The sequence below is a fragment of the Elephantulus edwardii genome, unplaced genomic scaffold (genome assembly GCF_000299155.1).
Source record: "Elephantulus edwardii isolate Elephantulus edwardi_28Jun2011 unplaced genomic scaffold, EleEdw1.0 scaffold00044, whole genome shotgun sequence".
Taxonomy (NCBI): domain Eukaryota; kingdom Metazoa; phylum Chordata; class Mammalia; order Macroscelidea; family Macroscelididae; genus Elephantulus; species Elephantulus edwardii.
This window is the reverse complement of record NW_006399794.1, coordinates 8,148,492-8,166,975: the sequence shown is the minus strand read 5'-3', so window position 1 is coordinate 8,166,975 and position 18,484 is coordinate 8,148,492. Positions and strand designations below refer to the sequence as shown.

The 18,484-nt window shown below is 37.5% G+C and overlaps 1 protein-coding gene across 1 annotated transcript in view; it reads left to right on the top strand.

The window, feature by feature from the left end:
* NLRP14 (NLR family, pyrin domain containing 14) overlaps window positions 1–18,484 on the top strand; it is a 43,019-nt gene that overhangs the window by 20,749 nt on the left and 3,786 nt on the right. The window contains exons 8-10 of the mRNA XM_006885617.1: window positions 5,222–5,392; window positions 6,263–6,389; window positions 8,745–8,816. Of these exons, the coding sequence (XP_006885679.1) occupies window positions 5,222–5,392; window positions 6,263–6,389; window positions 8,745–8,816 (370 nt within the window). The remainder of the gene's footprint in view (window positions 1–5,221; window positions 5,393–6,262; window positions 6,390–8,744; window positions 8,817–18,484) is intronic.

Genomic DNA, 18,484 nt, shown 5'->3' with positions numbered 1-18,484 from the left:
TCTATCTCCCTCCATTTTTCTGGTGAATTTTAACAAAAATATGCACAGCATTTAGCCACTCTGATTAGTCTGACCAACAAGTTGGGACGAAATCTGCTAATTTTGTTTCAAGAGAATTTTGGCCCTTTCTCTCCTTTTTGTTTTCAAATAAACTGTTAAACAGCATTTATCAAGACACACACATACTCTAACATACTCACTCTTTCGATTGGAATTGCATTGAGTCTGTCATTGTACCAAAATATCTTCATATTTATTTAAGTCTTCTTCAATGTCAAGCTTTAGTAAAACTTAGTGAAATTACTAAAGGGCCTTTCCAAAAGCTAATCCATTGCCTTCAATTCCAACTCATGGTGCTCTTCGATTGGATTCCCAATACTGTAAAATCTTATAGTAGGAGACTGTCCATTTTTACCTCCCCCCTCCCCCGATTTAGAGGCTTTTGGAATTGAATCCTCTATCTTTCTGTTAGCAGATCAACACATTAGGAACTGTACCAACAGGGCTCCTTAAATACCCTCTAATGATTTTTAGTTTTAGCTTTCCTTACCAAATTTATTTCAGAGTATTTAAAAATATTTACAGTAATATTTAAATATACTTTTTACATATCTATTTATTCATTATAAACATTTTCCTCATTTATTACCTATTTAATTATATCATATCACACACTTTTGAGTGTACTAAACAATATGTGTAGCTATTTTGTACATTAATTACATATATTTGGGAATAACAAATGCTGAGTAGTAATGTGAGAACAATGGCTTTGATACTAAGGTTTTGTGTCAATTTGCCTGAGCCATGATTCTCAGTTTTTTGGCAGTTCTGTAATGATGTAATCATCCTCAATTTTCTGTGACACAAATTTTCCATTATAGCATGGTCTTTGGAAACTAATATTGATGAGTGAGGAGACAGTTACAAAGAAAGAATTCTTGTATGCTGATTTTATATCTAAGTCTTGCTGGATTATTTTCTTAAAAATTTTCATTGGTTTGCATACAATCATTCATAGACATCATGCTTCATACATTTACTTTGTATTTATGTAATATGCATTGTGCTTCATGTACATTGTGTTTTATACAATCATTCATGTTTTATGAATTTTAATGTTTATACAAACATTATATTTTATATCATTCATTAAGGGAAACTGATCTGTGTTTATTATCACCCCATCTTTTCAACCTTTTACATTCCTTCAGTGTCCTGCACTCATCAACCTCTGCTATCCCAGTGTGTTTTCCCCCCATTCTCTATCCTTTCCCTTTTGAACAATTATACATATCTTTCTCAGTTGCCTCCTGTTTTCAAAAGAATTGTCTAATGCAGTATTTGTCCTTATGTGACTGAGTTATTTCACTCAGCATAATGCTCTCTTGGAGGAGCTCTGGTGGCCTAGTGGTAAGAAACTGCATTACAATCACAAAGGCACATGGCTCATATCCACCAGCTCCCCTACAAAGGATGGTCAGTCTCCTCCCATGTGATTAATGCTTCCGAAAACCTGCTCGAGTCAGCTATGGATCACTTGGGTTACATGTTTTAGATTATCTTCTTGATTCTTATTTGTGGATTATTTTGGATTTTTCCATGTAAACACAGTATTTGAGAATAATTATTTCTTCCTTGCCATATTTTTCTTTTCATTATCTTTGTAAATGTGAAAAAGTGATATAATTAATAAACCTATATAAAAATTGGTACGATCCAGATTCTGGATCAGATGAAAGCTGATTCCTATGAGTTGAATGTTAGAACACTCCAGCCTTTATTAGTTCTGATACCCGTGGTCCGTTCCACAGCCTTCTCTACTTCTCTTCTGCATTCAATAATCTATTGCAATAACAACAAAGAACTCACAGGTCATAACTTATGGGGTTGTTGTGTGCCATCAAGTCACCTGCGATTCCTAGAGACCCTATGTACAACAACCTAAAACCCTGCTCTATCCTGTGCCAATCTTAATGTCTCTGACACACCAACCCCCATTAGCAGAGTCACTGAATTAATCCATCTCGAGGATCTTCCTCTCTTGAGCTGTCCCTCCACCCTCCAAGCATGATGTTCCTCTCTAAGGACTGGTCCTGCCTTGCAACATGTCCAAAGTACATCAGCCAAAGCTTCAGAATCCTTGCCTCCAAGGAGCAGCCTGGTCTCATCCCCTCTAGGAAGAACCTGTTTGTTCTTCTAGCAGTCCGTGGTATATTCTATACTCTTATCCAGCACCACAGCTAAAAGGCATAAATTCTATCATCCCTAGTCATTGCCTAGCTTTCCAGTGCATAGCAAGTAATTGCAAAGACTATGGTTTGGAACAGGTGCACCTTAGTCTCCAGACTGACATCGTTGCTCTTCAGTACTTTGGCGAGGTCTCTGACAGCAGACTTTCCCAATGCAATTAATCCAGAGAAGGATTAGAATATGGAAAACATGGACTTAGTGACAGAAATTAAGCTGGAGATACAATGATAGAATTTTGCACAATCAACTTACTCATTACAAATACGTTTTGTAAGAAACATAAACTCAAGCTATACACATGGATTTCACCTGATGGTATGCATAGGAATCAGATACATCTGTGGAAAGAAACGCTGGAGAAACTCAATTAGTTGTGAAAAATAGGCCAGGTGCTGATTGTGGAACAGACCGCCAACTACTCATATGCAAGTTCAAGCTGAAGCCAAGAAAAATTAAATCCACGAGAACCAAAATTTGAGCTTGATTCAATCCCATCTGAATCTCAAAATCATTTCAGGAACAGGTTTGAGGTCTTGAACACTAGTGAGCGAATACCGGACGAGCTGTGGGAGGATATAAAGAATATAATCTATGAAGAATGTAAAAGGTCATTACAAAGACAGAGGAGGAAAAAAACACTGAAATGGATATCAGAAGAGACTCTGAATATTGCACTAAAATGCCGAGAAGCCAAAGAAAAGGGAAGAAATCAAGATACTAAGGAGCTGAACAGAAGATTTCCAAGGGCAGCGTGGCAAGACAATATTTTCTTTTACGGTAGATGGTAATAATCAGCATCATGATAAAAGAAGAGATTAAAATTATCAAGGATTTAATTTTACCTAGATTCACAATCGGCACCCATGGCAGCAGTCAAGAAATCTAACATGTATTGCATTGGAAAAATCTACCAAGTGCTCTTTTACAATGGTAAAGAACAAAGATGTTTTAAAAACAAAAATGCACCTGATTCGTGTCAGGGTATTTTTCTATTGCTTTGTATGCATATTTATGTCAGATATCAATAAGGAAGACTCAAGAAGAATTGATGCCTTTGAATTGTGGTGCTGGGGGAAAATAGTGATGATATCATGGACAGCCAAAAAAATAAACAGTTCTGTCTTGGAAGAAGTTCATTAAGGATGCTCTTTAGAAGTAATGAATCTCCGGTGGCCTGGTGGTAAGGAGCTTTGCTGTCAACTCAAAAGCACATGGTTCAAATTCTCCACTTGGCCTGCGGGAAAAAGGTGGGCAATCTCCTCAGGTGCAATTATACAGCCTCTGAAAACCCACTAGAAGGTAAGCTACGGGTCAGTTCTGTGTCAGTGGTACATAATATTAGAGGCAATGAGGTGAGGCTTTGTCTCACATACTGTGGACATGTTATCAGGAGGCCTTAATCCCTGGGAAAAGTCATCATCATGCTTGGAAATAGAGGAAGATCCTTAACAAGGTGGAGTGACAAAAACAGTTACTTTAAGCACAGCTGAAACTGGGATGGCACAGAAATTGGGCAGGGTTTTCTTCTGTTATATAGGTCACCATAAATAGAAGTCAATTCAACAATATCTAAGAACAACTTTTTGTATTTAACTTAATTTTTTTTACCTTTTTTGGGGGGGGTTAGATTTATTTTGCCATTCTTTTTTAGAGTCTTATGGTGGTTCATGTATGTTTTCCAGTATAAGTATTGCTAGCTGTAATTTCTCTTAATCATTGCATTACTTTCAACTTGCAGATTTTGTTTTGATATGGTATTTTTATTTCTCAATATAATTTTATAACTTTTAGTTCTGGGTTGTGTCAATGTTTACTTTGTAATTTTTATAATAGAGGGTATTCTCTCTTGACATTTTATTTCCATCATTTTGGACTGAAAATAAAGTTGTTCATTATTTCCTTTGAAATTTTCTGTTCATTTTCTTCAGCCTAGACTATGGGTAGTGTCTACATGTATTTAAAAAAATTTGAAGCAGTTTTTTGCAGAATTCTGTATAAATCTATTAAGACTATTAGTTATGTAGATTCATCTATATTTTTGTTTACTTTTTCATTGGCTTGTTCCTTAATGGTAAAAAGTACATAGTATAATACTCATGGTTTTACATTTGTGTTTCACTTTATATAGTTCTGTTATAATTTGAGACTGTTATTAGTAACTATAAATCAACATTATTATTTCCTGGTAAGCTCTTAATTATACTTTTTCTTTTATTATTTTTCCCTAAGGTTTATCTTGTGTTGTCTTTTTATGGCTTGTCATAATTAGCAGGATTATTTGTCTACCATATTAAGTGTCCAAATTTAAAGATTTTGTATCATTAAACCTACACAGACAGTTGTTCAGTGGCTAAGTCCAGAACTCAGGTAAATTAAGGTCAAAATGATAAGCAGTTGGCTTGGGCAGGAGGAAGGAAACTTCCAGTGGAGAAGGTTGAATTTAACATACTCCTCATTTCATTGCATTATGTGCAAAGGCCATTAACACTGATAGGTTTGTTCATTGGCAAATTTATTTCTCTTAATCATTCCCATTCTCATCTACAGACAACTGATCAAGTGGGTTTGAAATATACCATAGAATGTGAATATTCTTGTAAAATATGTAATGTTTTTGCAAGTATTTTATTTGCATAAATGGCATGGTGGTATGGAGCTAAAAATCTCATCATACATCTTTTTAAATGCTCAAAGTTTCTAAAACCTTCCATTAACTGCTATATACACATCTAGTTTAATTCATTGACTTCATAGCATTCAACTCTCTTGCATAATTCATTAGTTAGGAAGGGATTTTTTAACCTATGAATGTCTTATAATAAAAACTATTATAAGTGCTTCTGTTCCTTGAATCTGGCCCTATTTTTAATCTTCTGGAGTTACTCTCCATTCCATATGCACAGATTTGTCTGGTTTTTTGCCATACGATAAAAAAACATTTTCATCTTATATTCTCTCTTCCCTGCAGGCTAGAATACTGTGGTTTGACCTCTCTGTGCTGTCAAGATCTCTCCTCTAGCCTTAGCATCAACCAAAGACTGATAAAAATAAATTTGAAACGGAATGCCTTTGGTTATGAAGGAATTAAAAAGTTGTGTGAAGTTTTGAAGTCTCCTGAATGCAAATTACAAATTCTAGGGTAAATTTTCATTGGTTTCTGAGGGGGAGAATTTTCTATAATTTCTATATTTTAGAACCACCCACTTACTGCAAGCCTTGAGGTGAGCCTGATCTCATCTTTTAGCAGCTTGTGCTCTTTGGGCATTTTCTAGGCCTTTGATTGTTTTCCTCCCATAGAAGCCTGAACTTTAAGAGTTCTGGTAGCTTACTGGTAGGGAGCTGCACTGTCAACACAAAGTCACACAGTTTGGATCCTTGGGGGGAAAAAGAGAGGGAGTCTCTTCCCATGATTTACTGTCTCTGACAATCATCTGGAGGGTCAGCTAAGTGTTGGTTTTGACTTGATGGTACAGACCCTCTAGTAGGTTTTCAGGAGCAGTTAATTACATGAGAGGAGATTGCTTATCTTTCTATCACAGAGCAGCTGGTGGATTCAAACCGTGTACCTTTGGGTTGGCAGTGCAGCTTCTCACAGGTAGGCCACTGAGAATTTGAATTTGAAAATGGTTTTCATTCTGGCTTTACCACTCTTTTGATGTATGAACTTGGGCTTGTTACCTAATCTGTTGTAATTTTTTTATGTGTAAAATACATGACATTATAAGGTCTATCTATACCTGTTGAAAGGATAGATCATCTTAATCAATATAGGCTAAAACCTTATATTCTGATTTCTCTCAAGGGGGTTTTTTACTCTATCCCTCATTGTTCCCTTCTCTATCCCTCTCTGTTCCTCAGTCACGTTAATATTTCTTCTCTACTTTAACACAAAAGTTTGGGTTTAAAAAAAAAGCACACCAAACTTTTGTTCTTCATTAAATTATCCACAGATAAAGTAGAGGGCTGTGGTGAAAGACAATTCAGAAGAACTCTTTCCTTGTTTTCTCAGATTGAAGAAAGAGGAATTTGATGAGGCATCCCAGAAACTGTTGAAGGCTGTGGAATTGAGCAATCCATGCCTAACCATTACCTTTGACGACAAGAATGAAGATGAGTCCTGTGACGGCATTGTGGAAGTGCTCAGTGCTCTCAAAACATAGACAAAATCACCCCAATGTGACAAGAGTTTGGGCTCTCACCTTTAATTATTCTATATCCAATTACACTTAATATTTTCAGTTACTTCTATATAAAATATGTTTTTCTTCACATGGGGGCTGAGTGGCTAAAATTAAAAAAAATTCTCTGGAAAACTAACAGTTTTTTTACACTTTTTAAAGAGGCTTCAGTGCTTAAGAACTCTGAGAAAAGCCTACAAGTAAGACTAGAGTGTAGGGCCATAGAAGTTTACATTAAAAACACCTTGTTTTCGTACCCCACTCCCTTTTCCATTGGCTTGACGCTATTCACAGACCTGCCCTCTCTGGCATGTCCTGGGGACTGCAAATGTCAGAATCATTTTATTCCCAGAACTTGACATTTTCAGTCACTTCGCAGGCAATACTTGTAAGTATATTAATATTCATATGTCACTAGTCTTTTCAATAGACAGGGAATCTAATTCTGCAAGGTACATTTTTGATACCCTATTATGAAGGAAAAACTTCCTTTTAAGGGATGTAAGGATCTTGGACTAGAATAAAATACAGGTTCCTCAGTTTTGCATAAATAATAATAAATTTTCTGATTTTTGGCAATTTGTTATAAACAGGCTGATTTTGTGCCTTAGTTATCTGCTGCTAACAGTAATACCAAAAAATGGTTGACTTTAACAAACAAAAGTCCTCTCATAGTTTTTAGGAAGCTAGAAGATTCTGAAATTAAGGCACCAGTTGACGGGGCACACAATTCAATCTATAACTGCACCCTTCTAGTCAGTAAAACTTGAAAGCCATACGCAGAATCCTCTGAGAAGGAAAAAATAATTTCCACTAAATAGAAAAGTGGTAAGATGGCACCCTGTCAAGGCAAAAAAAAAAACTTTCAAGACCCAGAAAAACAAGGTTTTCTCACCACATTCAGGATCTCACAGGTCACACGTTCATTGCTTGTTAGGGACCATCAAGTCGAGGATGACCAATAGTAACCCTGTGAACATATCTGAATCTTGTCCTGTGCCATCCTCACACTGACACACTCAAGCCCATTTCAGCACTATCAATCCACGTGCTTGAGGGTCTTCCTCCACTCTGCCTACTCTCCACTTTTCCAAGCATATGTCCTTCTCCAAGAAGTAGCATCTCTTAGCAACATGCTCGAAGTATGTGAGATGCTTTATCATCTTTGTCTTTAAAGAGCACTCTGCACATTCTCCAAAACATTCTTTTAGCAGTCCGCTGGATATTGAGTACTCTTCAACACCACAGTTCAAAGGCATCAGTTCTTCTGACATTCTTAATCATTTTCCATCTTTCATACGTACATCAAGTGATTGAAGAGACCATGGCCTGAATCAGGCATACCTTAGTCCTCAATCTCACACCATTGCTCTGTAATAATTGGAAGAGGTCTCTTGACTGCAGACTTTCCCAGTACATCTCCAAATACATCTAATTTCCTGACTGCTGGTAACAAGGATGTTTGAGAATTCAAGTTAAGATGAAATCAGGGACAACTTCAATCTTTTCACCAAGAAAACACTATGTACCAGATCTAGACATCACCCTCTCCTGGGAAATTATCCTACTGTGACAGCGTGCTGCACATGGAAGAGAAGAGGCACTAAGTCACAAGCAGTCAGTCCTGGAGCAGAAGCTCAAGGCAAAGGACTTTTCCTCAAAACAGTCTGGGATAGAAACCCTTCCCTAATACTAGAACCTGGAATTTGGACCTAGATACTCCTACTAAACTCCAGAGAGACTGGCCGCAGCACATGAGACCAGCAGCTGTACAAGGTATTAGGCATCACAGAACCACGAAAGGCTTGATCTAAGCCATCATATCAGGGCCTTGAAACAGTGAGAGAGAGGTGTTGAACGGGGGGAGGGGGGCGGGGAGGAGGAGGAGGGGGCGAGAGTGGAAGGGGATGCTGCTGGAGCGGGGAAAGGGATGAGTCAAGACACGTGCCAAGGGCAGAGAGCAACACTGAATCTACTGGTTGCTTTTATAATTGGGAAAAGTCTCATCTACTTTCTGTAAAATGCTTGTCTGTCAGATACTGTTCTAAAGGCTGAGTATTCAAATTAAGACAGACTAGGAAAAAGGATTGGCCATCCACTTCTGAAATAACAGCCCTTTGAAAATCCTGTGTACAAGAGAGCACACTTAGAGTCGACTAGCAGATATGGCAACTGAGGCTGAGTCCTCAAATTTGGAAACAAAGGAAGAATAGTTGTAAGCAGATACTAGTGATTGGAATGTGGAATGTGAGAAGCATGGATGTAGAAAAATTTAACATTGTTAAATAGAACACATAAATATTGACATTCTAGATATTGGATAAAGGAGTTGGATTAGCATGGAACATTTTGACACTCACGACCTACTATGCTGGGGTTGAAATGGTGAGGGAAAATGAGGTTGCTTTCGTAGTTAAAGTCATTTCTAAATCCATCTTGAAATATAATGTGAGTGATAGGATAATATCTGTACACATACAAGGAAGTCCAGTGAATACCACCATCATTCAAATATGTGCACCAACATCTACAGCCAAAAAAGGAAATAGACGATTTCTATCAATTTTCGCAGTCAGAAATAGGTCAAACAGGAAATCAAGATGCTTTATAATAATAATAATGGGTGACTGGAATGCAAAACTTGGGAACAGGGAAGAAGGATCAGTAGTCTGACAGCATTGGACTTGGGGACAGAAATGAGGCTGGAGATAGAATGATAGAATTCTGTACTATCAATGATTTAGTCATTTAGTCTTTTTATAAGAAACATAAAAGTAGATTATACACATGGAATTTACCTGATGGTATGCATAGGTATCAGATCAGTCATATCTGTGGAAAGAATCACTGGAGAAGCTTAATGTCAGCTGTGAAAACTAGGCCCGCTCCTGATTGGGGAACAGACCAGATGCAAGTTCCAGCAGAAGCTAAAGAAAGTTAAATCCACAGGAACCAAACTGACCTTGAGTTGATCCCACCTGAACTTCAAAACCAACTCAGGAACAGATTTCAGGCCTTGAACACTAATGAGCAAAGACTGGATGAACCGTGGGAGGATATAAAGAATATCATCTATGAAGAATGCAAAAAGTCATTACAAAGACAGGAGGAAAAGATGAAGATGGACGTCAGATGAGACTCTGAATATTGCACTAGAATACCGAGGAGCAAAAGCAAAGGAAAGAAATCAAGAAGTTAAGGAGCTGAACAGAAGATTTCAAAAAGCAGCACATGAAGATGAAGTATTATAGTGGTGTGTGCAAAGAGCTGCAGCCAGAAATTCAAGAGTCAAACTTGCTAGGCATTTCTTAAGCTGAAAAAAATGAATATATTCAAGCCTTGAGTTGCAATACTTAAGTATGCTTTGAGCAGAATATTAAATGATCCAGGAAGCATTAAAAGAAGATGGAAGGAGTATACAGAGTCACAATCAAGGATTTGTTTATTGCAAATACTTTTTGTAAAAACTGCCAAAAGGAATTGACTGGCATAGAAAAATTTCATGAAACAACATATCAGCAAGAACCTGTGGTGATAAAGAAGTTCAAGCTGATCTGAAGGAATTGGCAAAAAACAAGACCCCAGGAATTTACAGCATACCAATTAACATATTTCAACAGACACTACCCTGCATGCGCTCACCAAGAAACCTGGAGGACAACTACCAGAAAAGGATGGGTCAAGACACACATGCCAAGGGCGGGGAGCAACTACAATCTATTGGTTGCTTCTATAATTGGGAAATGTCTTTCATCTGCTCCTTTATTCCCATTCCAAAGAAAGGTGACCCAACAGATGCAAAAATTATCAAAGAACATCATTAATATCACATGCAAGTAAGATCCTACTGAAAATTCTTCAGAAATGACTGGAACAGCACATCAAAAGAGATCTGACAGATAATGCAGGCTGGGTTTAACAGAGGCCATGGTACTAGGTATATCTAATGTTAGATGAATCTTGGCTGAAAGCAGAGAATACCAGAGGAATGTCTATCTGAGTTTCATTGACTATGCAAGGGCATTTGACTGTGTGGATCACAACAAACTGTGGCTAACTCTGAGAAGAATGGGAATCCCATAACACTTGATTGTGCTTATGCAAAACCTACACTTGGACTAGGAGGCAGTTGTCAGGACAGAGCAAGAAGGAAACATTGCATGGTTCAAAATAGGAAAGGGTGTTGCACACCAAGGATATGTCCTATCTGAATAACTTTTCAGTCTATATGTGGAATAGATTATCTGAGAGGCTGGGCTCTATGAGGAGAAATGTAGAGGAAGACTCACAACAACCTGAATTGTCCAGATGACTCAATCTTGCTTGTTGAAACTGAGGAAGTCCTGAGACATCTGCTGTAGAGAGTCAAAGACTGCAATCTTCAATCTGTATTGAAGCTCAACGTCAAGAAAACAGATTCTCACCATTAGGCCATTGATAGCACCATGACAGATGGAGAAGAGATTGAAACTGTTAACAATTTCAGCTTTTTAAGATCTACAATCAACACTCTTGGAACCAGCAGTCAGGAAATCAAAAGACTAATTAGATTAGGAAAGTCAGCTGTCAGGGACCTTTCCAGAGTGCCAAAGTGCAAAGATGTCAGTCTAGAGAGTAAGGTGTTCCTGATCCAGGCCATGGTCTTCGCAATTACTTGCTATGCATCAGAAAGTCGGACAGTGAATAAGAATTAGAGAAGTAGTGATGCCTTTGAGTGTGGTGCTGGAGAAGAGTATCGAACATGCATACCATGGACTGCCAAGAGAACAAACAGCTCTGTCTTGGAGAGTGTGAAACCAAGTTGCTCTCTGGAGGCTAGGATTCTGAGGCTTTGTCTCACTTTGGGCATTTTGCCAGGAGGGGGCCAGTCAGTCCTTGGAGAAGGACATCATGATTGAAATGATGGAGGGACAATACAGGAGAAGACCCTGAATGAGATGGATTGACACAGTGATTGGGGTGGTAGGGGCAGGTGTGTCTGAGACAATGAGATCAGTCCAGGATAGGACAGGGTTCAGAGCTATTGTACATAGATGGGATTGCTATAGGTTGAAGGTGACTTGAAAGCACATAGCAACAAGAAGTATAGAATAAGGGTAAAAGGTAATAGATTTCTTTATAACACCATATTGTTAAGTGTCATCAAGTTGATTCCAATGCATAGTGACCCTAGGTACAAAAGAACAAACTTCTCACCAATCCTGTGCCATCCTCACAATCTCTGCTGCACTTAGCCCATTATTCTTGTCACTGTGTCAATTCATCCTGTTGAAAGTCTTCTTTTTTACTTACATTCTATTAATTATGCTATCTTTCTCCAGGGACTGGCCCTTCCTGATAACATATGCATAGTATGTAAAAGAACTCTCATATTCCTTGCTTCTAAAAAGCATTCTGGCTGCATTTCTTCCAAGACAGCTTTTGTTCTTTTGTTGGTCTGTTTTATATGTAATGTTTTTCACCAACACTGTAATTCAAGGGCATCCGTTCTTTCTCGGTATTCCTTAATCATTGCGTAATTTTATTTTCAAAGTGACATCTTTTCTCTTAAACACATTAAGGCAGTTCTTTACAGTACATTTACTCAGTGAAAGATGCCATTTGATCGCCTGACTACTGCCTCCATGGATGTTAACTGCAGATCTAAGTAAAATGAAATCTTTAATGACTCTTCTGTTTATCATGATGGTATTTGGTGGTCCATTTGTGAGGACTTTTGCTTTATATTGAGGTGTAATCCATACTAAAGGTTATATATCACTGGTAATAACTTCAAGTAGTCTTCATTTTATGCAAGCCTGATTGCAAAACTTGTAAAAAAGGGGAATTCGAGAACATTTAATTGTGCTCATGCAAAACTTGTACATAGACCAAGGAGGAGTTTGAACAGAGCAAGGTCATACATACAACTTAAAATCAGGAAAAGTGTGTGTCAAGGTTGTAGCCTTTCACTTTGCCTATTTAAAATGTGTGCTAAGCAAATAATCTGAGAAGGACGACTATAAGAGGAAATCAGTATCAAGACGGGAGAAAAGATTCTTTAACAACCTATGATATGCAAGCAAATATAAATAAGACACCAAGGACTCAAACCTTAATTACATTCTGAACTCTGGTGGCCTTGTGATAAGACGCTGTGCTGAAACCCTAAAGGCATGCAGTTTGAATTCCCCACCTTTCCTGTGGAAGAAGGATGGGCAACATCCTCCTGTCCGATTTACAGCCTCTGAAAAACCACTTGAAGGTCAGCTATGGGTCAGTTTTGACTCCACAGCACACACAACAACAATTAGATTCTAATTCTAAATTTTTATAGAAAGAGACTGCTTCTTTTTTTCTCACATTTGATGGATTTAAATTCTCATCTCTTCCATTAGCGGTCCAGCACATAACACATGTTACCACCAGGACTCATATAATAACATAGGAAAGCCTATGAATTCACTTACTGTTATTATTTTTATCTCTTTCCGATACAATTAGTTGTTTACTAGAAACATTCCTCTACACTATTTGTCTTCTTCACCTCAGAATCACTACCACCTAGTAGAATGTCCCGCACATATTATATGCTCACTAAATATTTGTGGAATGGATGAAAGAGTAGGAGTAGATACTGTTAGAACTATACAAAATTCTCCTTACTATAAGGTTTCAGTTTTACAGTATCATATGCCACTTTCCCTTCTCAGTATACAAAGACAATTATTCACTTGAAATTCTTTGGACCTTTCAAGTTTGTGACAGATAAGGTTTTTGCATAGCTGATCTGTCTACTATGCTTGCTCCTCCCCCATGTTTAGAAACTTGGCTCTCTAGCATGACTTCATTTTAAGTGTCATCTCCTTAGAGAGATTTGGCACCCTACAATACAAACCTACCTTTCTTATTACTATCACAAAAATTTAATTATCTTATTGTCTATCTCCCTCATTTAATACCTTCCATAAGATCAGAGACCATGACTTTTTGTTTGTTCACCATTTTATAACTTTTTTTCCCCTGCCAGCAAGAGGGTATATCTAAGAGAATCTTCAGGCCCTGCCTGCCTTCCATCCACTCTTTGTTCCTTATTATATTTCTAGCCTACAGAAATCCTGGAACATTGAAAGTTGAAAGACTGAGTGAATGGAGAGTAGCAAAAATAACCTCTCTCAGAGAGCATATTGTTCAATATTGTCCATATTTTGTTGGATCACCTCTTTTCTTTTTAATCATTCTTTTTTTTAAAAAAAAAAGAAAAGAAAAGGAATACAGATCTCTTCCAGTCATTTGGCCAGTAGCTGTCTTTCAAGTTTCTTGGCATGGACCATCTAGCACATCCTGGACTACCTCTGTGTGTTTAAACATGCCAGTTGGTATTCCATCATTGCCTTCTGTGCAGCTTTAACTCTCTCCTTCATTACCGTTGGTTCTTAACCCAGGAGGCTGTGCCCATCTTGTCCCCACAACGAGAGAAGGCAGGATGTAGAAAGAGTATGACATGCCTCTTATTTGTAGTTCTGAGTTCTTTATTTGTGAGGCAGTCTATGGAGTAACTTTATACAAAATGAACAGAAATGTATCTGCGAAAGGTGAATGTCTTATAATTTCTTGCAATAGTATAGATATGTTGCATGTTAAGGGGAAATAAAAGGACTAGCTTTTTGGCTTAAGCTATTGCTTTAATAAATGCTGCAAAAATACTCTTCTTGGATTATAAAACCTACAGTGAAAAAAATTTCTTTCTAACAACCAACTGTTTGGTTAGCTGCCCTTTACATTAGGCAGTGGGCGCTTGCACACTCGCTGGCTTGCTCACTCTCTCTCACACACACACACACATACACACACACACACACACACACAGTCTTCTCTCCTTCTCCCTCTCCTTGTCCCTCTCTTTTTCTTTCCTCCTCCTCTCTCCCTTTCTTTCTTTCTGACTCCCTCTCCCCACCCCTCACTGTGGAGTTAGAAAAAGACTCATTGCTAAGCCTCCAGCAGATTTGCAGAGGCTGAAAATCGTATAGAACATTGATTGCATTTCTTTCTATCATGGAACTACTGGTGGATCTGAACCACAGTGAACAACCACCTTTGGGAGGATTACTCCATTAGAACTCTACATTTGTATCTCTCTTTACCAATGAATCAGAAACGACTCATAGTTGGCCCTCAGGTGGATTTTCAGGGGTTGTAAATCACATGGGATGAGACTGCCCATCTTTCTCCCATGGAGCAGCTGGTGGGTTAGAACCACTTGCCTTTGGATTGGCAGCACAACTTCCCACCAGCTGTTGTTGTCATGTGTCATAGAGGAGGAAACAAGCCACAGCTGACCGTCCCTCCAGTAGGTTTTTGGAGGCAGAAATCATATGGGAGGAGATTGCCTATCCTTCTCCCACAAGAGTAATTGCTAGATTCAAAATGTGTGCCTTTGAGATTGCAACACAGCTTCTTACGACTAGGCCATTAGAGCTCTCCTCTCACCCAGTAGGCCAGAGTATGTAAGAGTGTTTGAACAACCTAATCAGAATAAACTCAGCCGCTTGAATATAATAGGAACATATTCTGAATGATGGCGCTGGTTCCCAAGAAAAATTTCCTGGCTTTCTGAGTGGGAACTCTTAAACTGACTGGAGGATTTCTATCCATGAGAAGACAGGAACCTCCAAGTAAATTTCTTGTGTTCTTTTACTTTTTCTTATTAAGAACACAGACTGCACAGAAATTCTTTTCTTAAGGGAGGAGGTGGTATTTTTCTTGAAATGTCCTCTCTATTCCATGATAGAGATATACATTTTTTAAAAATTTCGTTGATTCTCTGTTGTACCCCAAGTTCCATCTTGTGTCTTATTTACTCTTTTATAACATACTGGATTCAGTGTGGCTTATGATACTTCATAAAGAATACCCTCTCTGCTTAGTTCTCACACTCCTAGAGGACCTTGTTAGGATGCTCAGCCCTGTTCATACCTTCAATTATCATTCAGCTCTTCTATGGGTTTTCTGCAAACATCAAAACCAAACCCACTGAGGTCAAATACATTCCAAGTAATAGAGATCCTAGAAGACAAAACAGAGTTGCTCCATTGGGTTACCAAGGCTGTAAATCTCTATGGAAGCAGACTGTCATATCATGTTCCTGCTTTGCCACTAGAATCCCAACTGTTGACCTTTCTAGTTAGCAGCCAAAAGATTAAATTTGTGGGCAAAGAGCGGAAAATATGATAATTTAGTCTTCTCCACAGGCACATAGGAGACAATGTGTAAATACATAAAACATTATCAAAGTAGGCTAAAGTTTGTTTAGAAGATGTGGTTAAGCAATATCTATGAAATGAATATCAATAAAGACTAAATATATCCTTTGAAATTAGATAAAACTAGGCTTGAGTCCTGGCTTATTAATCATGTGACAACCAACAATACAACTTTAAGGTATATTAAGCAAAAATAAATTGACAAACCTGTAACTGATATAAGAAATTTTAACATAATAGTTAATGATTGATAATTATACCCATAATTGAAGTTTAAAAATAGTTTGAATTACACCATAAGAATGAAACTATTTCCAATGTTTAGATAATACATTTTCTTCTCAAGCACACATGAAACATTAAAAACAGACATGCTATGCATCTGAGAGCTGGACATTGAATATGGATTACAGAAGAATCAATGCCTCTGAGTGTGATGCTAGAGTACTGAACATAGCATGAACTACCAAGAGAACAAACAGCTCTGTTCTGGAGAGAGGTTGACCCTTAGGCAAGGATTTTGAAACTCCATATCACATACTTTGGGCATGTTGCCAGAAAAGACCAATCATAGTCAATTCAACGGTATATAACAGCCACTATTTAGGTCACAAAAAAGTTTCAGTAAAACTCAAAGAATGGGTATCAAAGCATGTTTTAAAAATAACCAAAATCACCCCAGCAACAATAGCAAAGTTCAACAGGGCAGCAAACAACAAATGCTGGTGAGATTGTGGAGAGACTGGAACTCTTATTCACTCCTGGTGGGTATTTGAAATGTTAAACCACTATGGAAGGCAGTCTAGAACTTACTCAGAAAATTGGAAACGGAAATATAATTTGACCCAGCAATTCTACTACTGGAAATATATTCTAAAGAAACCAGAGCCACAAGTCAAAACAGATGTATCCACACCCTGTTTATTGCTGGATTGTTCACAATAGCAAAGATATGGAAGCAACCAAAGTACTCATCAGTAACTGAATGGATAGAACAACTATGATACAGTGACACAATGGAATGCTACAGCATTGAAAAACAATGAAATAATAAAACATTACCCAACATGGGGGGAGCCTTGAGGATATTATGCTAAGTGAAATATTTCAGACATAAGAAGATAAATACACACAACTACAAATACACCATTGTTATAAAATGGGACAGATATGGTTGGAGAGGGACTGAGGAAAGAGAAGATAGTTAATAAACATTGCATTAGAACAGATGAGGAGAAAAACTGAAAGGAATATATGATTATGCATCGGATGTTTGAGAAAAATCTGGAACTTAAGAGGTGCATTGCAGGGTGGGCAGCAGGGGGAGAGAAGATGTGGAGAAAATGTGCAACAATCAATAAATAAAAGAGAAAAAAATAGCCAAAAATCTTCATTATGTTTGGAAATGGAAAAAAGATATTTATAAGACCAATCATGTGTAAGGGAACAAAACAACTAGGAATTAAACAACTAAATGAAAAATACTACAAACTAAACAGTTAAATATGCTGTTGGATAACACTATTGAATAGACTGCCTAAAAAGCAAATAAATCTATCTGGAAAAAAAATGCAACCAGAATGCTCCTTAGAAGCAAGGGTGGTGAAACTTCATCTCATACTGGGCATATTTTCTGAAGAGCCAGTTCTTGTTGAGAGATATGGTGGGGAAGGTAGAGGACATTCAAAAAAAGATACTTGAATATTGATTGTGTTAACAGAACTTCCTAGAGTACTTCCTGGATAGCATCCTAACGCTCACAGCACTGTACTCTACAACAGGTGTCATAGTTGGCTCAACAGTAATAACAACAACACAATGAAAATATCACATATAACAACTCAGAATATTCAGTGCAATCTGTACTTTTTTCATCCTTAAACATAATAGTTAGAAGAAATATACTTTAAAACTCTTAATTAGATAGGTGTCTTGCCTAAGAAATAATAATAAAAGAAACAAATTCATAAATCCAAAGAATATACAAAGAAGGCAATGTCAGCAAATAAGAACAGAGAAAGGCTTATAGCAAATGTAAAAATGCTGGCTCTTTGCAAAGCTAAGTAACAGATCGGGGTGAGGGGAATAGAAACTTCCAGTAAGCCAGAACACAAAAAAAGGTCAAGAGAAACAGCATGGTTATAAATAGAAAATAAATTTTCAAAAGCAAAAGAAAATTTCTATTAACAACTTCTTGCCAATAAATTTGAAATTTTAAACAAAAATGGATAACTTCTTAAGAGTATAAATCTTACAAAGTATGTAAGATCAAATAGCTCTTAAAACATATTTTAAAAACCTATCTTGAGGGAGCTCTGGTGGCCTGATGGCAAGAAGATGCACTGCAATCCCAGAGGTACATGGTTCAAATCCTCCAGATGCTCTGCTGGAGAAGGAGGGACAATCTCCTCCTGTACCAGTCAGATCTGAAAATAATGAAATTAAATGAAATGAAAAAAATTTTTTAAAAAACTCAAACCTGTCTTGAATTATATTCTATGATAAAGATAAAATAAATTAATAGTTTCAAAATTAAGACAGTAATCAGTAACTGAATAAATTCAATTCATATATACAAATGGCCCTTCAGTGAAGTTCTTATAAATCTTCTTTGTTGTTGTTATGTGCCGTCGAGTAGCTTGCGACTCACAGCGACCCTATGTACAGCAGCCCTAAACTCTGCTCTGTCCTGTGCCAATCGCACTGTCTCTGACACTCCTATCCCAATTATCCCAGTCACTGAATCAATCCACCTCATAGAGGGCCTTCCCCTCCTGCAATGTCCCTCCACCCTCCCAAGCATGATGTCCC